General features: G+C 42.7%; 1 protein-coding gene across 2 annotated transcripts in view; it reads left to right on the forward strand.

The window, feature by feature from the left end:
• The window catches only part of XDH (xanthine dehydrogenase), a 52,621-nt gene that overhangs the window by 21,818 nt on the left and 8,772 nt on the right, over positions 1-22,031 (forward strand). For both annotated transcript variants that reach the window (XM_034060552.1, XM_034060551.1), the window contains exons 14-32: positions 253-362; positions 3,614-3,798; positions 4,292-4,466; positions 5,000-5,089; positions 5,742-5,911; positions 8,388-8,511; positions 9,252-9,371; positions 10,875-10,971; positions 12,896-13,020; positions 13,742-13,875; positions 15,208-15,295; positions 15,917-16,003; positions 16,874-17,065; positions 17,555-17,700; positions 18,279-18,360; positions 18,935-19,030; positions 19,745-19,873; positions 20,886-20,960; positions 21,792-21,844. In XM_034060552.1, the coding sequence (XP_033916443.1) occupies positions 253-362; positions 3,614-3,798; positions 4,292-4,466; positions 5,000-5,089; positions 5,742-5,911; positions 8,388-8,511; positions 9,252-9,371; positions 10,875-10,971; positions 12,896-13,020; positions 13,742-13,875; positions 15,208-15,295; positions 15,917-16,003; positions 16,874-17,065; positions 17,555-17,700; positions 18,279-18,360; positions 18,935-19,030; positions 19,745-19,873; positions 20,886-20,960; positions 21,792-21,844 (2,278 nt within the window). The remainder of the gene's footprint in view (positions 1-252; positions 363-3,613; positions 3,799-4,291; positions 4,467-4,999; positions 5,090-5,741; positions 5,912-8,387; positions 8,512-9,251; positions 9,372-10,874; positions 10,972-12,895; positions 13,021-13,741; positions 13,876-15,207; positions 15,296-15,916; positions 16,004-16,873; positions 17,066-17,554; positions 17,701-18,278; positions 18,361-18,934; positions 19,031-19,744; positions 19,874-20,885; positions 20,961-21,791; positions 21,845-22,031) is intronic.

The raw sequence follows: 22,031 nt of genomic DNA on the forward strand, positions 1-22,031 counted from the left end.
GAGGGAGATTGATCAGTTCCTGTCTAAATAAAACTTTCTATGTAGGCAGAAGCTGTCATAGAGTCCTAAAGACCAGAACAAATCTGGGAAAATCCTTCCTGACTTAGTGAGAGGGTGGAAAAATGAAAACTGGTGTCATATCAAGAGTGATTTGTGTAGGTTGGAGGATCTTTCGGATCTTTCACACTTACCATTGCTGAGCTTTGTCTGAGTTATTAATCCATCTGCCATTGATCTCTTCTTGCTCTACAGAGGGCGAAAGGACTATCATGATGGATGAGAAGTTTTTTACTGGATACAGAAAGACAATAGTTAAGCCTGAGGAAATCCTTCTCTCGGTTGAAATACCCTACAGCAAGAAGGTAAGTTTGTAGGAAAAGACTTTAGTGTTTGTGGAGCCGAAATGCTGTTATTTGGATGTTGTTTTCAATGTCAGGCACTCTTTCACTTTGAGACTGAACTCCAAATGGTGACGTGTAGTCCCAGGTGGACCAGGAAGCAAGGAAATTATTTGGTGAAAATCTAGCAACATGCTCTTTTTGACAAGCAAGGGGAGCTGGGCTTTATCATAAAGTATGGTAAGTCCAAGAAGTTTTCTAGTGCAAGCAATATGAATTTCACTTCATTGTCTGAAGGGTTTTGCGTGCATTTAATAACGATGAAAGGTGACGAGGTGATGTTCCCAAGGAATAAGTTCTGTTTGCAAAATATATAGCAAAGGTGCTAGCAGTTCCTGAAGTGAAGGTTCTGGAGGTTCCTGCTTTGTTTCTGCGAACTAAAACGGGAAAAGAAATGGGGGAAAGTGTGTATGGGTAAGACGGAAGTTCAGTTTCTGCATCCTTGACTTGCAAGGCTGAAACCAGAAGGACTGATTATTAGGGCATTTTGGCAATGTGGATTAGCAAATTCGAACAAGCCTGTGAAACTTCCTTCAAATAGAACAATGAGAACAAATAGAACTTCTGTAGCAGCATGAAGCACAACCGATGCAGAGTATCTAAGAGGTGAACCTCTACTTTCTTCCCTTTAAGGTTCAGAACATCAGTCTGTATTTTTATGGCTGTGAAGGTATTTACCTTTTTAGGGCAGAGGCTACAAGTTATAAGGTACAGCAATTCACAGTGTAGTGACTCCTCCATTCATATGACAGTCTTAAGGCAATTTCACAGGGCAAACTTTTACCAGTGGGGCAGTGGCTTCCTCCCCAGGTTATGTGCAGCTCATTGATCTGAAAAACTAAACCAACTTTTGAACTCTCTGCTTCATGGTTCCTTGGCTGATCTTTGCTGATGAACATGAAATCAGGGAGACTAAAGTTCTTCAGGGGACACCTGAAAGTGCTGGCATGAGGCAGGCAAAGTCTTCTGGAACTGTGGTTTCCTCTCAGCTGGAAGCAGGGCTGTGTCAGCACACAGATCAGTACTTTTTGGTTGTTTGTGTTTGTCTGAAACTGATGGTACCTCGTGCACTGGTGTGACCTGTCACACCATGGTAAGAGTGGCTGAACCCCAGAAATAGTAAGACTAAAGGAGTGTAGCAGTTTACACATTAAATGTCACTGTAGGGGGACTGAGCTCAGGGTAGGCTTTGTCACAGAGAGTGTGCAGTAAGAGAAGAGGCTGCTTTTTCTCTTCTTTGAAAGCTAATTGGTGTAACATTCAGCGTGGCAGAATGTCCTCACTGGGAGGATGCTGGTGATGCTCCTCTGCTATTACCTGCTGACTGCCCACTAATTACTTGAATTTAGGAAATGAAACACATCCTTCAGTTATATCATAGAATCATAAAATAGTTAGGGTTGGAAAGGACCTTAAGATCATCTAGTTCCAACCCCCCTGCCATGGGCAGGGACACCACCCAAGGCTTCATCCAACCTGGTCTTGAACACTGCCAGGGATGGAGCATTCACTACCTCCCTGGGCAACCCATTCCAGTACCTCACCACCCTCACAGTAAAGAATTTCTTCCTTAGATCCAATCTAAACCTCTGCTGTTTAAGTTTCAACCCGTTACCCCTTGTCCTATCACTACAGTCCCTAATGAATAGTCCCTCTCCAGCATCCCTATAGGCCCCCTTCAGATACTGGAAGGCTGCTATGAGGTCTCCACACAGTCTTCTCCAGGCTGAACAGCCCCAACTTTCTCAGCCTGTCTTCATATGGGAGGTGCTCCAGCCCCCTGATCATCCTCGTGGCCTCCTCTGGACTTGTTCTAACAGTTCCATGTCCTTTTTATGTTGAGGACACCAGAACTGCCCACAATACTCCAGGTGAGATCTCACAAGAGCAGAGTAGAGGGGCAGGATCACCTCCTTTGACCTGCTGGTTACCCTCCTTTTGATGCAGCCCAGGATACGGTTGGCTCTACAATAACAAGTTCTTCATGCATAAAATGGACTTTTAGTGAAACTGTTCTCCTTGCCAACACAAAGGAGCTGTTCTTTACAATAATGGAAGAACTGCTGTCCACTTCTGATGAGAAATAATTAATGGAACAGACTGCTGAGCTGTACAGTCACTTGGCTAGGCTACTACAGAAGAAACTTGGCAGAAAACTCTCCAGAAGGGCCATGCAAAGACGTTGGATCTGATTCCTCACTTAGTCTGTAAGATGCCTCAACAGAAATTTGTTCTAATCTGCAGAACAAGCAAGGGGAAAAACTTGACTGTGACTCTGTGAAAAACTACTGTACCTTCAGGGTGACACCATCTCTTGGTGTATACTGGCAGTGTTAATCTCCTATTTACTGCCACTCTGCATATGAGAACTGCTGAGTTTTATGAGTTGCTGCTGTGCTTAAAAGAATTTCCTCACTCTGTGGAGCCCAGCAGAGGATTCAGGGTAGTTACAGAGAATTGTATTTGCAGTGTCAGATTGAAATTGTCTTTTATTAATTAGTCTGGTCTATAAACAGAGGAAGTTTAGATTGGATATAAGGAAGAAGTTCTTTACTGTTAGGGTGGTGAGGCCCTGGAATGGGTTGTCCAAGGATGCTGTGAATGCTCCATCCCTGGCAATATTCAAGGCCAGGCTGGACAGAGCCTTGGGTGATATGGTCTAGTGTGAGGTGTCCCTGCCCATGGCAGGGGGTTTGGAACTAGATGATCTTAAGGTCTTTTCCAACCCTAACTATTCTATGATTCTATAACTGTGAGACATTTGTGATCATCGATTTCAGTTCTTGCAGAGTTCAAAGACTTCCAAAGGGAAGGGACTTAGGGTCTGTGTTTTACTGATTAGGCTTCCAGCTTAGCAGCCTGGGAGAAACGAATATTTGCTGAGGAACTGTAAACTTGTTTATGTACAAATATATGCCCTGGTTCTTCCTCTCAAGATATGTACAGGCAGATCTCAGTCAAAGCTCATTTCCCACACAGTCCTAGGCTGGCTAGTAAGCACTGGTCTAATACATCAGAATCAATTGTTGAATCATGTGAAAATATACAGCACTGCATGAACAAAAATGTCCTGCTTGACCCTGCAAGATGAAACAACCAGATACAGTTCCCTGGAATAGCTCATCCATGTAGAGAGATGCATTAATAGCTTGTCCATATTTATAGTCCAAAGCATGCCAAAGTAGAGAATAAAAGAATATTTTCCTCTCTCCTAGGGTGAATACTTCTCAGCTTTCAAGCAGGCTTCCCGTCGGGAGGATGACATTGCTATTGTGACCTGTGGGATGAGAGTCCTGTTCCAAGATGGTACTAGCCGAGTGGAGGACATAAAACTAAGCTATGGAGGAATGGGTCCAACAACTGTCCTGGCACTAAAAACCTGCCAGGAGCTTACTGGCAGGTAGGAACCTTCCTGTGATAGAGAGGCTGCTTAATGGAACAGTGCTGATTTTTACAGGAGCATACCAAATACTCCAAGGGGAAAGAGGAAGAAGTGTAGCTACACTTCTGCAGCAGTCTGCATTTTGCATGGTGCCTTGCTTCCTCCAGTACTCCTTACCCTCAAAGATCCATGTCAATGTCTCATTCAGAGAGCTGTTTCCATGCTAAATTCACCATTGGTTGAAATGGGCAGAAGCTAGGTGTGGGTATGACCTACAAAACTGAGGTTTTTCAAACTGGGCTAAGAAATCTGCACCCTTTAATAGCTTTTCCACATCTTTAGAAAAGATGATGTAAGCCCAAGATGAGAGCAAGGCTTACACATATACTATAACCAGAGATAGAACAGATGTTGCTTGAGAGCTTATGGAGCTGCATGTCAGAAGAGTTAGTCTGCCCTGGTGATATTTAGGACTGAGCAAGGGCTCAGTGTCACCTTTGTTCCCTTTCAGAGACTGGAATGAGAAGCTGCTGCAGGATGCCTGCCGCTTACTGGCAGGTGAGATGGATCTGTCCCCTTCTGCGCCCGGTGGGATGGTGGATTTCCGACGCACGCTCACACTCAGCTTCTTTTTCAAGTTCTACCTGACGGTCATTCAGAAACTGAGCAAGAACCACAATGGCACTGTGAGTGCTGCTGGGGAAGGCAGACTTGGGGAAGGAGGACCTGTATGTGTTGTCTTGGTGGCAGGATATTCATTCAGATTCAATGAGAGTTGTACCTCATAGCAAACTCCATGTTGCAGTAGATGCTAGGGGTACTCCTTACCCGCATGGCAATGTGGGGTGCATCTTCCCACTTGCTTCCTTGTGGCATCCCCACTTTGCTGTGGATGATGTTCTATTACAGCTCCTGTGGGTCTGTGGCTATGTTCTTTGAAAACAGCCTGAGTCCTGTTTGCCTTTTACCTAGTAAAAGATCATAGAATCATAGAATAGTTAGGGTTGGAAAGGACCTTAAGATCATCCAGTTCCAACCCCCCTGCCATGGGCAGGAACACCTCACACTAAACCATATCACCCAAGGCTTCATCCAACCTGGCCTAAAAGATGAATTATCTTCACTGGAAGATGGAAAATGGAGAATATCCTGGGCTACTGGGGGACCTGAGAAAGGGGCTGGCAGGGAAGATGATTGTTTTTTAATATGTCTCTGGCAGAACAACCTGTGTGAGCCCGTCCCCTCAAGCTACATGAGTGCTACAGAGCTGTTTCACAAAGATCCCATTGCAAATGCCCAGCTCTTCCAAGTAAGTACCAGTACTTGCATGATGTAGACCTGGGGTTTTCTGTAGCCCAAACTGCACTTCTTATCTTGTCTCCCTGAGTATGGGCAATATGTGAACTTATGTAATGCCATTTCTGAGGCTTGTATTGGGATCTCAGTCCCTTCTTTGCTTTAGAATACAATGTTCATTGCCTGTGACTGTTCTTGGCATGTACAGCTTCATAGAAATTCTGTGGGTAGCAATGTCCTCCTGCAGCCAGCTCCATATCCAGACTGATGTTTCCCTTCTGCTTTCCCGATTTACAGCCTGCTTTTCTTTGCATATCTCATGCTTCAGATACAGGATGTATCTTTTTCCTTATTTCTCCATTAATGACCTGTTCACTTCATCACTGAGAGCAGAAGCTAGTTTCCAAACTTGAACCTTTTATGCAAGCTGTAACATCAGACCCTTCTTTTCCATGGTGGTTTCCAAAACCAAATCCCTTTCACTTCGTTCTCTACAGCCCCTTCTGTGTAACCACTTGGTCTTGTTTACATTCCTTTCTGACAGGCTTAAACCCCCATCCTGTTCCCCATCTCACTGGAATGTCTCATGGTGCTTTTTGCTCTTCCTTCAATGCTTCTGTATCTGCAGTCTAAGCAGTACTAGTCAGCCATGTGTTTTACTCCAGGAAGTGCCCAGGGGGCAGGCAGTTGAAGACATGGTGGGCCGGCCTTTGATGCACGTTTCAGCAGCCAAACAAGCATGTGGAGAAGCTGTTTACTGCGATGACATCCCTCACTATGAGAATGAGCTGTATCTAACGCTGGTGACCAGCACCAAAGCCCACGCTAAGATCCTGTAAGTGTTGCTTGTGAGTTTCAGATGTCGGAAGCATCCATTGCCTGGTGGTTTAGAGAACACTGACCTGTCAAGCTGTGGGTGAAGGAAATGTTTTTGCAGTAGAGGGAACTCCAGTTCATTGCACATTGTCATATGGAGGTGAGCTGTATGTGTTACAGCTGCCTTGCAAGTCCTAGTCAGTGAGAATATGAGGGAATTAACACCAAACTCAAAGCTTTGCTGAAGCACAAAGCCCTCAGCAATAAGCAACCTTCTTGCATGCTGCGTCTCTTGTACTTCAGCAGGAAAGATTAGAAAGGAGCAGGGTAGGAGAGCACCACAATGATTCATTTTATCACTAACGAGAACATGCAGCTTAAACATGCTTTTTCCTACCTGTCTAAAAATTTAGGTTGTAACATGCAAATCTACCACAATACTCCTGCCGATGAGTCTTCTGGTTTCTGGCTTGCACAGTGCTTGCTTACACTGGCTATGATCAAGCTCTCTGCATAACAGCCCTATATGTGTTAATTTCAGCTATTAGATGTAGATATGCAGCAAGGTGGATAGGTCAGTGTTTGGAATGTAGATGACTCTGAAAATATCTTGTCCACGCAGGGCATGACTTGATACATAATTTGTAACAATAATGACTGACCAACCCTAAAATATCTATGCTGGCAGGTAATGCCATCTGCATTCTCATGAGTTTTAATCCTGCTTTACTGTGGGACTCTCTGCCCCCCACAATCCCTAATTGTGTTGGTTCTGCAGGCTCTTGTCTGCCCTCAACTACTTTGATGTGGGATGCTCTGTGTTATATTGCCTCATGTCATCCTCAATAGCTTTGTGATGTGCTGCTCATTCCTTAGGCAATACTTCCTGCCTATTTGGGCTTCCTGTCCAGAGGTTTCCCACAGTGGTCTAACACAGGACGGGCAGTATGATGGTCATGGATGCAGAGATGTAGTAGTCAGCTCTTGGGTTATGAAATTGCTCTGTCATCAATGTTACATCTTAGGTGTTGCAAAGCAGTCATTGATGAGTGCTACAAATGCATAAACACTGTTAATACTACCAGTGCAGATGGGGCAATAGAGACAGCATCAGATCTATGCCTGTGGCCACAACATGCACTATTTTCCAATTACACCTTCTCTTGCATTTCTGTTGCATGTTGATCTTTCAAGCCGTGAGCCTGTGTGGTTCTATAGAGGAAGAAGTAGCATATTTCATGGGGTGACAGAATTACCTCAGCCTATGGTTTTGAGGGTCAAAATATTGGTTTTGAAAACTTCAATTTCACCCGAGTCAGATTTTGACTACCAAGTGTAAATTCGACATCATCTGCCTCTGTATTTCCAACTAAGGGAAACTGTCAGGGGATTGTTTCTGAGGCATTCCCATGCAGAAGCACGGGAAAGTTAACTTTCCAAAGAAATATAGTGCTGTCTTCAGTTCCTGCTGTCAGGGTTCATGTGGGAAAGTTCATTCATACATTCAATGTCTCCTTAAAGAAGTCTGTCATTCGCTGGGATGCATAAACAGCTACTTCCAGGCACAGTTTGTATTGGAGTTTCAGGAATCTAAACAGGCGTGCTGAAAAAATGGCAGCAATTTACAGAAGACAATAAATCATTCAGTTAAGCAGCAACAAAGACACAGCTTTTCCATTTGCACCAGGTCCCTTGTAAAGCAAGTCAGTTACATAGCCAGTGTGCAAAACACTGCAGAAGGAGCTTAAAAGTCTTTTGTAATGGATTTTTTTTATGTGCTTCATATAGAAACTAAATTATATTGACTTCTCTAGTTACTTTCTATCCTGCTTGTCACTTAGTTCTAAATCTGTATATGATTGAAGCAGACAAGTGTTCTGGTTAGCTATCTTGTTTGCTGATTACCAAAAAAAGCCACTCATGGAGCTTTTTGCTTTTGCAGCATCTTTTCTTTTGCATCCTTTTAAATGCCCTTCAGCTTCCTTGTGATTGATGCTCAATAACTTCTTCCTGACTTACAGGCACATTTTTATCTAGAGGTGAACCCACGGTAGATGATAGATGTCTGCAATAAAAATTCATGTTTATCAAATAGGGAGGAATTTTGTCTTCACAGAATCATGGCAGCCGAGAAGACAGTGGAGACATACAGTCACTGATACCAGTCTGTCTTTGGCAAAGGGATCTGTACATGTGGCAACTGGGCCAAATTCAGATATGCTTTGGGGAAAAAGATGTATGATATAGTATTGTCCAATGCAGCAGACTGATGATAAGGCTCAGCTGGGATTCAAATTATCATATAGATTTCATCAGTTTTTGGTCTAACACATCCTTTCTACCTTGGTTCACATGATATGCATGTGACAAATTCCTTCTCTTTTGCATAGCCAGGAAATTAGGCCTGAAAATGTATTGGTATCTCATGAATGCTGACAAAAAGGAAAAATGGGAAAATAATAATGCTGTCTCTCCTCCTTTCCTTCTTTCTTCAGTTCTGTAGATGCATCTGAAGCCCAGAATGTTCCTGGGTTTGTGTGTTTTGTCTCCGCCAAAGATGTTCCTGGCAGTAACATCACTGGCATCGCTAATGATGAGACTGTCTTTGCTGAGGATGTGGTATGTGGTTAAAAATAGCCTTTCTCAATCACACTGCCCAGGCGATAAGGTTTCTAGTAGTTCCAGTGAAGTCCTCTTCTTTATACAGAGATAAATCCTAACTATTGGATCAATAGAAATCTTGGTGCCCAAATCAATAAGGTCTTAGTCTCTTTGCCCTGCGCCCCTCTCTCTATGTTATCATAGAATCACAGAATGGTTTGGGTTGGAAGGAAGCTTAAAGACCATCTAGTTCCCTGCCATGGGCAGGGACACCTTCCACCACATCAGATTGCTCAAAACCCTGTCCAACCTGGCCTTGAACATTGCCAGGGATGGGGCAATCTGTGCCAGTGCCACACCACCCTCATTGTGAAGAATTTCTTCCTAATATCTAATCTAAATCTCCTCTGTCAGTTTAAAGCCATTCCCCCTTGTTCTGTCCCTACATGCCCTTGTAAAAAGTCCACCTCCGTATTTCCTGTAGGCCCCATTTAGGTACTGGAAGACCGTTACAGGGTCTCCCTGGAGCTTTCTTTCTCTGCGCTGTTATCCTTTTGGCTGCAGGCCACTGGGACAGGCTCACTTACTCTGTTACTGTCCGAAGTTGGTTGTGATCATTTTCCCTTGGCTGGTTTTAAATAAACTGGTCTGAACGAACAGCTGCAAAACCAAAAGATATAGATGGAGATAATTATCATGAGCCTCTCCATTATTGCATGTAGACACCAGATGATGGTGGGTCCCAATCTTGCCTGTAGGTCACTTGTGTTGGTCATATCATTGGTGCGGTCCTTGCAGACACACAAGAACATTCCAGAAGAGCAGCTAAAGCTGTGAAGATTAAGTATGAAGAGCTCAAACCTATTGTCACAATTCAGGTAAGATGGCTTAGATCTGGTTCTGCAGTTAGCTTGAGATCCCCTGATGTCTAGTTAACTTCTATTCTCACTCATGGTTATTAAATCATGTGTTTTGTTAGTCTTTGTGGGTGCAGCAGGATATGGATAGAGGGAATAATAAGCATATTTAAATATAAAGAGGACACACCTATGATGTAGTACTGATTGGGAGTACGTTAACTTGTTGTGTGTTATTTGAAGCTAAAAGAAATAAGATACATCATGCTCAGCAAAGATTTGTTTAAATTAACAAGGATCCCATCAGTTACATTCTTCTGATGTGTTTACTTTCAATATTCTCTGGTCTGACCCTGATGGCTTCATTGGTATTCATTCAGTCTTCATTCTGATTTATAACACTCAGTAATAGGGTGGGGAAATGTTTTCTTCTAGCTCTGTCACTGTACTGCTTCTCTGAGATTTCTGCAGGCCACTTGTCTGCTTTCTGAGCTGATGAAACTGGTTTGCAGGAGCTCAGTCTCCCCTGTGAACATTTCCACTGACTGCATGGACACAACCCTGAGATGGCTTTTCTCAAAGCTGAAGAAGATAATGTCCACAATTTGCGATCATTTCATGCCTTTTTTTTAACTAGAAGGCTTGTTGATAAGATTTGCTTATGTGACAGTAAAAGCAAAGGGTATCTAATACAGCATTCAGATCCAGAAATGAGACAGAAGTGCATGAAGCTGCTCTTATGGGGGGAGAAACAAGAGCTGTGGGATCCTAATTAATTTTGTAATGGTCAGTATGGTCATACCTTGTGTTTTGTAATGTGAATTGTATTCATGCAAATACAGAGAGTCTGTGCATTGTCTAGTGCAGATGCTGGTGCTATCATCTGTGGACAGACCTTTCGGTTTATATGGTTTGTGGGTTCACAGACAACGTGTGTGCACTTTTCTGAGGCTTCTAGCTGTTTATTCAACCAGGGGAGATGGAATAGAGCCAAAAATGTGCTGATTTTTGTTGTTGTTTAATCATTCTGAGGAATTTTTTTCCTTTATGGAAAGCTTCAGCAAAGGTGAAATGTGTTTATAGAACTTCCCCAGGAAGGATTATTGTGTATGAACTCAGAAGTGAACTATTTCTGCAGAAGTTCTCATCCTGTTGAAGAGGTTTTAGTTTTCTCCTTTCTGATTGTTTGTTTCCTTTTCCTTTCTCCCCTATTCTTGCCTGCAGACTGTACTTAGGTTGTAAGTCATAGCTCTTGTGGCTACAGACCTTGAGATTCTGGGCCTGTAATGTAAAATGGCTCACAAGGAGCAATCTGAGACTGTCCAGTTCTGGTGTTTATTGTGAAATTGCTGAGTTGCCCAAAACTATTACATCCTGCTTCAAGTCAAGTCACTTAGCTTTTACCATAGTTAGTGTGTGATGAGTTATTGTGCTTTTTAGCTTGGGTATTTATTCTTCAATCAGAGGAAGTTTTGTTTTCATTCAGCTTCCACAAAAATTTAATTGTGTCATTACGTTTCCTAGGAAGCTATTGAGAAACAGTCCTTCTTTAAGGCTATAAAGAGGATTAAAAAGGGAGATGTGAAGAAAGGATTTGAAGAATCTGATCACATTTTGGAAGGTGAGAATATGCGTCAATGTTTCTATTAAAATAGGGTAATTTTGACAAAGGAGGTGAAATATCATGCTTGTTTATATGCTCATTAAAGTAAGGCTTTTGGGGCTAAATGTTGTATTTGGTTTCTGATGACAGTTTATATACAAATAGCTTGTGAAAGATCTAATCTCAGTTTCCAACAAACTTTGGTGCTCCCAGCTGTGCCCCTGCAAATGCTCTCTTCCAATGTAAGGACACATCTTCTTAAGCAAATATTCTGCAAAGGGAGGTTTTTTTCCCTCCCTGAGACTTATTCATGTAGGAGCTTTTCCCTGCCCGGGCATAGTGTGGTCTAAATCTTATAGACAGTTTCCTATAATCTGGTACCACTCTGTTATGAAAATGTGCCATGAATGAATGTTATGAATACATTCTATGTTATGAATACATGTGCCTGAAACCTGATCCACCAATGTTGGTGGCTGTAGGAATCGTGAAGAGCTTGGTACTGCCCTGTAATGCTGTCTTGATGTTAATTGTTGGACTGTCTTAGAGAATGAGGGGCTTTTTGATGTACTTCTTGGTTTCATTCCATTGGAGTCTCCCAGGCTGTAGAGACATGGGTAAATGCAGCAGTTATCAACAACTGTTGAAACCCTCTAAGCTAGGAGGGGAGAGTGCCAGAGCTGTGGTCTGGAGTACTCTGTCAGACCCCTGCCATTGCTTGGTGTATATATCACCAATCAATAGCTCCTAGGAGGAAGACATTTGCAGAACTGTGTATTTATCAATTAGAAGGTGATGTATCCCTCTTACAGATCCAAGAAGGAAGTTAAATCAGTTACAGACACAAAGCCTGGTGTGTAGGGAGTGTTCTTGAAGATCCTGGAGAAGCATCCCCCCTTACCTCTGCGTGGAGGAAAGGGGAGTTATTTAACTGAAACACTAATTTCCAGCTCTGTCAGTTGTTGTAGTTTGGTATGCATTGCTGAGAGCTTCCTCTGCAGTCAGCAATTGGTGCTGGCACTTGAAAGGTGTCATAAGCTATTGTTAACTGTTTTCTTAGAGTGTACTATCCTATACAAAATGAAAACACTGTGCCAAGCAAGGCAGAAATTGTTCTGAGCTAGAAGAATAGGTTATTTAAAAGGCTGCAATATTGTGGGAATGCCAGGCCAACCCCCTCGAGGAGGCAAGGGAAGGGATCCTGCTGTGTACCAGAGCAGGCGCTGTCTCACACACATTTATCACTGAGCGAATTTCTCACTGATGTACCTAATGAAGGCAGCTATTTTGTTGCTGCTGAAGTAAGTAAAAGGGAGAGGGGAGCAGGGCTTTGAGAACTTCACTGCATATTTTCATGGCAGCTGAATCGATCAGGGTCATGGCTGAGAAAGGAGGTTGATTCTGACATTCATAGCATGTAACATGACTGGAAATTGTACCTTCAGCACTGCCAGGTAAAATGTGCTGGGAAAGAGCCACATGCAGTGACAGGGTTAATTCCCAGTTAGATCATCTTAAGGCATTCTGGACTTCTATTTTTGTTCCCCTGTTTCAAATCTGTAACCTTAGATTTGACCTGTTCAGCTGGTTAATTTATTTTTATCCATCCTCTCGGAGGTGTTATAAGGGCAGTCTGAAAGGCACCAAACACTGCATCTTAAGGGTCAATGGCTTATTCTTGAAATGCCAGTCACTTGGTTTGGACTAAAGATTTCTTGAAAGTGTGTGTCTGTGGTGTCTGTTTGGGGTTTCTGGTTTTTAACATTTTGGGTTTTTTTATGTCAAATCAGAAGTTTCAGTTTTAGGGTTTGGGATAGCCAGTCTGGGCAGTGCAAAGGGTTGTTATGTCTAAAGGGTAGTAGCCTGTAGGCAGCACACGATGGGAGATACATTGTAACACCAGAGACACCCTCTCTTTGGGGCATTTCTTTCCATTTTCTAGGAGAGATGTACATTGGTGGGCAGGAACATTTCTATCTGGAAACTCACGCTACTCTGGCTGTGCCAAAGGGGGAAGATGGTGAGATGGAACTCTTTGTGTCGACCCAAAACCTCATGAAGACACAGGTACTGTCTCATTGACCTGCTATCTAAGAGGCATTTATTTCTCAGTTTTGTACTAGATAAATGTTTTTTTATAGTTGGTCCTATGTTGTGTTGAATAAAAGAAACCACATATGCTTAGAGCTGGGTATGGGGTCTAAAGTCCATATCCATCCTACTGGTGTCCTGAATCTGCTCACAGATGACAGATACATTTCTGTTGGCAGCACATCTTTGTCACCAGTGATTACATGCTTAACACTTTCTGGAGAGGGTGCCAGCTGGTCAGTAGGCATGGCTGTTGGATGATATGTCAGGAAGAGAGGTGGTATAGATGCTGACTATATGTATCAGCTCTGCCATCTTGCGAGATAGGCTACTGGCACTATGGAGTAGCTTTGACCTGTCTACTGACTCACCAAGACTGACCAAAGGTTTCATAATAGAGTGAGGAGAATGGGCAGAGTGGTTTGGTCATCAAAACCTGTCCTAAATGAGACCTTTGTCTTGGTAGCCTCATCTCATGTTAGTCTCTTCCTGTCTGCTGAAGCACTGTGTGCCTTCCCACGTCAGGGATGAAATACTGGGCTTATTGGTTCTGATTGCATCAAATCCAAGTGCAGGACCAATAGGACCTGCAGCACGACAGAGTATTTGCACTGTTGCAATGGTTGTAGAAAGGCAATGTATTAGTATCTAGTTCTGAACACCAGCTCAGCTCAGTACGTGTTCTGTTGTTCTTTAGGAGTTTGCTGCTAATGCATTGGGAGTCCCTTCAAATAGGATTGTGGTGAGAGTGAAAAGAATGGGAGGAGGATTTGGAGGAAAAGAGACTAGGAATACTATTCTGACCACTGCAGTGGCTGTTGCAGCCTTCAAGTAAGTTTGGATGTGGGGAACAAGGCTTTTTCCTTTCAGACTGTGTCAGCCTGCTTCTTTCTGGAACATTATTTACACTGGAGCATACAGAAATTCTTCATGTCTTGTTATTCTACAGCTTATAGCAAGCCTAGGACTCCCCAAAGGAAGTGTCTACTGGGCTCTTAGCTGGCTGGAGGAATTGAGCCCACTCAGAGGGGTGAAGCTGATGTGGGAATATCAGCTTTTAATAGGAAAGGGGGGAAACCCCCTTACTCTGATGTTCTTTTGGAGCAATCTGAAAACTCTTGTATCTCAAGTTATCTGCCTCTCCACCCCAAACCCTTTTGAAATCCAGCACTAGCCATGCTTATTGTTTTGTCTAACAGGGGTATGAGAGTCTCTTCCTTACGTGAAACTATTACACCAGCCTTGCACTGCTGTTTCTGTGCTCTTCTGCAAACTCTCTCTTTGGAGGAAGGGTGGCCACTGGATAGAAATCCATACTTTTCAAGCCCCTTAAAGCTCAGGGAATGAAGTTAGACTCTAACCATTTGTGAAGTGTAGACTGGAAATGTGCTTCTGATTTCTGGAGTTTTGGTATTTGCACATACTGCAAGTTTCTGTGGCTGTGAGTGAACATGGCCTTCCCAGCACTGCCCTTGTACGTGAGGATGCACCCCGCTGGCAATGCTAGATGGATCTTGCAACACAGCAGCAACTTGATAAAAGACCTTTAGAAGAAAGCAGCCAAAAGGCAGCTCCTGTAGTTAAATAGCTTTATTTTCCTATTCTGAGCAAATCACCTGCTTTTGCTGGTTAATCAGTAATACTTTTTTTTCTTTATTTCTGTGAGCCAAACCACTGTTTTATATCCCAGAGGTTATGAAATAACATCTATGGCATTCCTTACATATTTTTACAACTTGAAGATAGGCACTGGAAAGGCAGAATTGTTAGAAAATGAAGAGCAACTTCTCTAAGCATTATTATATAGCTCATATGGCATTCTCTCTTGCAAGCCAAGAGAGTGCCTTAAGAAACACTCTGGGAAACAGTAATTATTCAGTTACTAGTACCTGTCTCTGTAAGAAACTATCCTTTTTAATACCAGAGTCTCTGCAAGAGTTTTCATGAACAGGTCCCAGCTTCTAAGACTTTTTTTGGTTGGTAGGGTTTTTTTACCCTGTTGTGCCATTTTCTGAAGAGAAAGACCTGTGAACCAAGCAGTTTACCCTTAACCCCCCGTTGCTGCTCTGGAAAGACAATGCTCACCAAAAAGAGGAGAGTCTTGCTCTGTAGGAACTGTATTGTGTGTTTCAGGCTTTGCCTGATAAATACATTCTTTAACAGAACTGGCCGCCCAGTACGATGCATGCTGGATCGAGATGAGGACATGCTGATAAGCGGTGGGAGACATCCCTTCCTGGGGAGGTACAAGGTATGCATACATATGAAATGAATGCATGGCATCTTGGTGTTATCACCTGAAACATCAGAGTAGTAAGATACTGGGGGAAAAAAGTGCTTCTCTGGCTGCTTCACTGTTTCACTGCTGCTGTTCGTGCTGGAAATGGATCAGGTCAGCTGGGTTATAGCATTTTCCCTGTTGAAGTCCTCCAGATGTGCTTGTGGTTTGGATTGTTCACTTCACCTGATCTTGGCATCAACGTTCCTCTCTTCCTTGCAACCAAGACTTTGCCCCTGTTGACAGTCACATTGCTCTTAGATGCTTCCCCATTTGTTTACAGTATGGTACAACTGTTTTGTTAACTTCCTTTCCTCTTCAATCCCCATCCAGTTGCTTTTCAAAGCAAAAAATAAGCAAAAACCTGATAAGGAATGTGTGGCTGTGACAAGTGGCCACCACGTGTTTCAGAAGAGTTCTCTGGAGCAAGATTAAGATGCATAAATGGACCCTTTGCTGGGAAGCTTCCTCTGTAGCTGCCTGTGCTGCAGCAGAGGACAATCAGCCTTTTGTAATGTCCATTCAGTTGCTGGAGGGAAACACAAAACAGAACATTGTGTAGAAAACTGATTACTAAGGAGATTCTCTTGGCAGGTTGGGTTCATGAAGAATGGGAAAGTCAAGAGTCTGGAGGTTTCATACTACAGCAATGGGGGCAACTCTGTAGACCTCTCCTATGGGGTAAGTAAAACATTCTGATGGCTTCAGAGAGTTATTGCCTGCTGCTTGCCCATCCTGCTCTCTGACATGACTGAAAGCAGTCCTTGATGGGTTTTTTCAGCTTCTACACTGACTCTTTGAGTCAACTGACATGCCTTAGCATGTGCTACATAATTCTTATTGGTGCTGAAATAACTTGGATAAGGCAAAAGGGTCAAGAAAGTTTGCTTTGCATTACAGAGGGCTGTGGTGAGAAACTTGTTGCACAATACAAGATGACTGATAGTTCCTCAGCTTTGGGGAAAACTTGTTCTTTGGAGTAAGAAACATCCAAGTCAACAGGCTGCTCTGGGCAGAGTGCCTAAATCAACAAACTTGTTAAGGACTGGCTAAAACTGACATTGGCTTCACAAGCACTAAGGACAAGAATGGGGCTCAGTTCTGAGTTTGTCTTTAAGACTTTTTTTCTGCTGATGAGTAAAGAAACCTCTCCTTTTTTTTGTCATGTGAGTGACCAACCTGATAAACTAGTGTCAGTCATGTTTATTTTAGCTCCCTTTCTCCCTTTCTGGTTCTTCAAGGTGGGTAATGGTATTTAGTAGTAGTTTGGCTCAGCACAAGACCAGGGCCGACACAGGAATGTGAACAACAGAGAAAGGTGCTTATTGTCCTGTCCTTCAGGAGGATGCCACATGCCATTCAGTTGTAAATGGGACAGAGTACTGCTTGCACCTCAGTGCTCATCCAGCTGTGCTGAGTGGAACTGCAGAATAGAAGAGAAAGAGCTGGTGGCTCTACATTAGCTTCAGAGCTTTCCAGCCTGGCTTTGACAGCTAGTGAGAAGTCTGACATGTGAGTCATGTGTCCACCCACATTCCTTCTCTTTACCAGGTTATGGACAGAGCCCTATTACATTTGGATAACTCCTACAACATCCCCAATGTCAGCAGTGTGGGCATTGTTTGCAAGACCAACTTGGCTTCCAACACAGCCTTCCGTGGCTTTGGAGGGCCTCAAGGAATGATGATTGCTGAGTGCTGGATGAGTGACCTTGCTCGGAAGTGTGGCCTGCCACCTGAGGAGGTACAGACCCACTGACACATTTCGTGCTGGTGCTGCTTTTGAACAAGCTCTGAGAATGGACAAACCACAGAAGTTTATTGAGCATAAGATTTTTTGCTTCATTTTTGCTAAGCACTTAGCAGAGTCTCAGGTTTTCTGTATGACAGCCACATTATATCATGGATTATCTTCTACTTCATTGAATTCCCTCAACAGCCTCAATTGTGGAACACCTGCTTTAGGCAAGATGTATCTCAGAAAGTCCAAAGGCACTAGGTACTTTAACCTTACTAACAACGTGCTTAAGTCCCAGTCTCTCTTGAGAATTTCCAGCCTTAATGTCTTAGTCCCCATTTCCCCATAAACAGATATATGTCTGTTAATTCTGCTGTGCTGTAGAGTGAGAAGAGGAGTAAAAATTGGAACTGACATGCTTTTGATATCTTCCATTAGAAAGACCTAACCTGAAGCGTTAAACTTGACATGTCCTTTATGTGTCTCTTTGGGAAGGTGAGGAAGCTCAATCTTTATAATGAAGGAGACCTGACTCATTTTAACCAAAAGCTGGAGGGATTTACTCTGCGAAGGTGCTGGGATGAATGTATGTCAAGCTCTAGCTATCATGCCAGGAAGAAACTAATTGAAGAATTCAACAAGTAGGTGCTCTGGAGTTGTCTTGTTACCTGTTGCTTATCATCTACTGAAGTTCTCTTAGCAACTTGAGTGATACGAAGACAGACCTTATATTTGTAGAGTGACTTTAAAAATGTTTCTTTCTGAAACTCCTTTATGCTCACTATGGAAAAACCTCCTTAAGCTTGTAGCTTCAATAAGGTAGGATTTGACCTACCATGACCTGATTTTGTAAGGGAAATGTAGCAAAGGAGAGAGGGTCTGGTAAGTCCAGCCAGGCTTTTCAAATGGCTATTAAGTCGTTTTGTTTAGGTTTTCCACTGCCTTACAGTCTTTTTTAGTTGGCAGTTTAGTTAACTCAGTAGTTAATAGTCCAGGCAATTGCTTCTATAGTGCCTGGGGGAGCACCTTCAGTTCAGATTTCTTCTTGCTAGGACCTGTAAACAAAGCCAATCTTTCATAAAAATTACTGATTAACTCAATCTATATTGCATTCAGGTGCTTTGTTTCTGCTTTGGTACCTAAGCTGTCAGAGGGAACCATAGTATTGAGTGGCAATGAAAGCCCTCATGAGTATACGAATAACGTTCTTTCCCTGCAGGCAGAATCGCTGGAAGAAGAGAGGGATGTGCATCATTCCTACCAAATTTGGCATCAGTTTCACTATCCCGTTTCTGAACCAGGTCTGTAAGTGTCATTCATCTTTTCAGCAGAGAAGCTAGATTTACACTGCCTCCCCCAGGCCCTCCTCCATTTGTGCCAAACTGGAGCTTTTCAGAGTAGTAGTCAATTAGTCAAGGAAGAGCATGTGTTTTGCAAAATAAAGTGAGCAACACAGCAGTTACCAGTTCATGCTGTCCAAAAGACACCATGGTGCAGCTATGTTTCCATGGTATTGTGTTATTTTCCCTACCTATCCTCTCTTCCTCAACAGTCAGCACTGTTTCTGTTGTCTGACCTGACTTGATAGACTCTCAGTGGTGTTAGCAAGTTCAGGTGAAGGGACAGGTTTGGGTTACTTCACCTGTTTTCTAAGCTGACAATACTGACTGAAGTTTGTTGTGTCACTGGAACTGCTAGTGAGTTGATGAGACTAACCCAAACCCACCTCAAGTGTAAACTAGTGGCTTTAATTACACCAAAGAACAATATTGGTCTAGTTCCAAACCGGTTCTCTCTGTAATTTGTAACTGAAATCCTGCTAAGTACTTCACTAGTTCGTTTATGATGAGTCTTGGATTACTGTTCCTTTTATAGGCTGGAGCTCTAGTCCATGTGTATACAGATGGCTCTGTGTTACTTACACATGGGGGTACTGAGATGGGTCAAGGACTTCACACCAAGATGATTCAGGTAAGAATGAGTTTGGACTTCTTAACCAAATGAGACATCTTGTCAGGAAAATTGCCCTCAGTCTACAGTATTGCCTCAGACAGCTTGCTGCTTCCTCTCTGTGCATGTGGAGGGTAGCAAATCATGACTAATTCATCTTCACTGTTTCAGCAGCAGTGCTAGATTTCCAGATTATTATCACTATTGAGTGTGAGAATTAGGTTCTTAATCATCTGAACTGTTTATTATGTAGATAATGCAGGTTATGCTTACAATCTAGCTTCTCTAACAATTTCATTTCATCCCATAAAACTGCAGTTTACATATATTTTATGCAAAAATTGGTTGTATTGCAAGCATACATATCTATATATGCTAACGCCTTTGTAGCTAAAAAGACTTAAGGGAGTGATACTGCTTTGGCAGGGAAATGAAAGGGGAATCTAATAGGGCTCTTTATCCTCTGATTCTTACAACCGTTGAGAGAAGAATTTAGTCTCACAGTAGTGAATTGAATGTTTGTCATTGTGGCAAAAGTATATATGGTCACATTCAGTCTGTGAAGGACAAACTTAATGTTCTGGCTAGTGCTCAGTCACCGAATCAACCGAAGCCTCAAGGAAAATGAGATTTAGGACAGGAGAGGGTAGAGGTTGCAGTGCTAGCAGTGTAAGCTATGAATAATGGTCATGTATAGGAATTGCTGCTTATCCATTGTTTACTTTTCCTCTGCAGGTTGCTAGCAGATCACTGGGAATCCCCACCTCCAAAATTTACATCAGTGAGACCAGCACAAACACTGTCCCAAATACCTCCCCGACAGCTGCATCTGTCAGTGCCGACATCAATGGGATGGCCGTTCATGTAAGGAAACTGAGTTACTTGAACTAGTGGGTTGTAAGCTGGGACTGGAGAACATGGAAGTTTGATGTGTGTTTATCTGTTGCTCAAGGAAAACATATCCATTAAAAGGCAATTCCAGCCTAAGGATACCTCACAAATTCTTTACCTGTTACAACTGCTAGCATTGTTAGATGATGAATGACTGTATTTTTTAGTTGTTCAAAACTTTCCTCTAGTCCTTTTGTGGTTCTAAACTGGAGTACTTATGATTTCTCAAAGTGAGCAGAACAAAACATCCATTTAAATAGCTGGCTTCTTAGTAATTAATGCAGCCTTATCCATATCAAATATATTGTGCTGCAGATCTTGGTAACAGATGGTTTGTGGGCTGTACTTCAGAATCAAAGACCTGTAAATGTTGATACACTCAGAGCAAACATCCTTCTGTAGCAATAGTGTGATCATGATTGTTTCCGACATGGTGGAGTTACCAATGCATATATTTACAGGGTATGTGACTTTTTCATTGAAAAGAGGAATTTAGCATTGATCATTCTCAGGTTTAAAGAAAATGGGAAGTGTAACCTGAAGTAAAAGAATTAAGTTGTTTTTATTCTCTGCACAGCTTGTCTGAGTATGTTGAATTTAGGCAAGAATGTTACACATTTTTTCAGTGTTACAGGATCATCTTGCTAGGTGTGCTGAAATGTACTGCTATGACTTGGTACAGATAAAGTTACTGTATAAATGGGTGGACTTCTGATATTTTCTGTCATGGTCCTAAATATTCTGTACTGAATTTGGGGTTCCCTTCTACTATCAGCATAGTCAATCTGCTTTAACGTCTTTTTCAGTCAGCGTTTCTTCCTGCATAGCAAGATATCTGTTAGTGAACTTTGTTCCTTTTTATGATAGGCCTAAATCCTAAAGGCAATATTGATTGAAACAGAAACGTCTTTGAAACTCCTATAAGGCTTTTCATGCTATAAGCTGACTTTTCAGATCTTTAAATATTGCTTCTCTTTGTTTCCAGAATGCATGTCAAACCATCTTGAAAAGACTTGAGCCGATCAAACAGTCTAATCCCAAAGGATCCTGGGAAGACTGGGTAAGCTGCCTGTATCTGTCACAAGATAAATGGGCATTGTCAGAGATTGTTTGAGTTGGCAAACCCTGTATGCAGGTATATCCTCCAGCCTTCTGCTAGCAAAGATCTGTGCAAAGACACTGACAGAGAACCCTGGCAAGGGAAGTAACCAACACTTGCAAGAGGTCATCCCCAGAACATCAGTTATGACTTTAATACTGAGATTTCTCCAGATCCTGGTGCCTGTCCATGACAAACTTGGTCAAATAGAAGTCTTGAGTGGGTACATACATCTTTCAGGCTACAGCCTTGGACAGGAAGAAACCTTATTTGTAATGAAGGGATTCTGTTACAAAAATGACTTTTTGTGAGCTGCTATCCACATCCTATAGTGCTCCTTAGCTGCAATACCTTTGTACCCTCAGTAGTAAGAGATTAGTGTGCTGTAAGCTCTCAGGCCATTTTCAGATCCAAGTTCTCAAGAGAGGAGCTCTGACTTTGTGATTTGCAAGTCAGAGTAGGATTTCCCCTGGCCTCATTGAAGTCAAGATGACTGTCAGTTTAACCTTTGTCTCAGGTTGAAAGTCTAACCTGTAGCTGAGAGCTGCACAAACAAGAGCAAGTCTTATCCCCCTGCCAATGGGCAAGTTCTGCCCTTGGTAGCTGCTGACAGGGCTATTTGGGGAAGCAGCTGCATCATGATGTTTTCCTTTGCGCTGCTGGTGCTGGGTAGCATGAAAGCTGTGTGTCACTGGACACCTTCTATTCATGCTCTCCTGGAAATGTGTTTGGGGTAGCTCATTTGCTGTGGTTGAACGATTACTGTTTTCAAACTCTTGTTCACTTTGCCAGATTAAAGCTGCGTATGAGAACTGTGTTAGTCTGTCGGCAACGGGGTTTTATAGGTGAGTGAATGTTCACACTGTGAAGGCACAATGGGAAATTCTGGGAGGATTTACAGCCACTATCCCCTGACTCTGCTTTAACCTGGGGCTGCATTCCCTCTCCTACCTAGGAATGTTAAGCTGAGGTTAACACTATCCTGGCTGCAGAGAATCAGTTCCTGATGGAGCACAGCTCTTGAGGCCAAGT

The sequence above is a fragment of the Melopsittacus undulatus genome, chromosome 3 (genome assembly GCF_012275295.1).
Source record: "Melopsittacus undulatus isolate bMelUnd1 chromosome 3, bMelUnd1.mat.Z, whole genome shotgun sequence".
Taxonomy (NCBI): domain Eukaryota; kingdom Metazoa; phylum Chordata; class Aves; order Psittaciformes; family Psittaculidae; genus Melopsittacus; species Melopsittacus undulatus.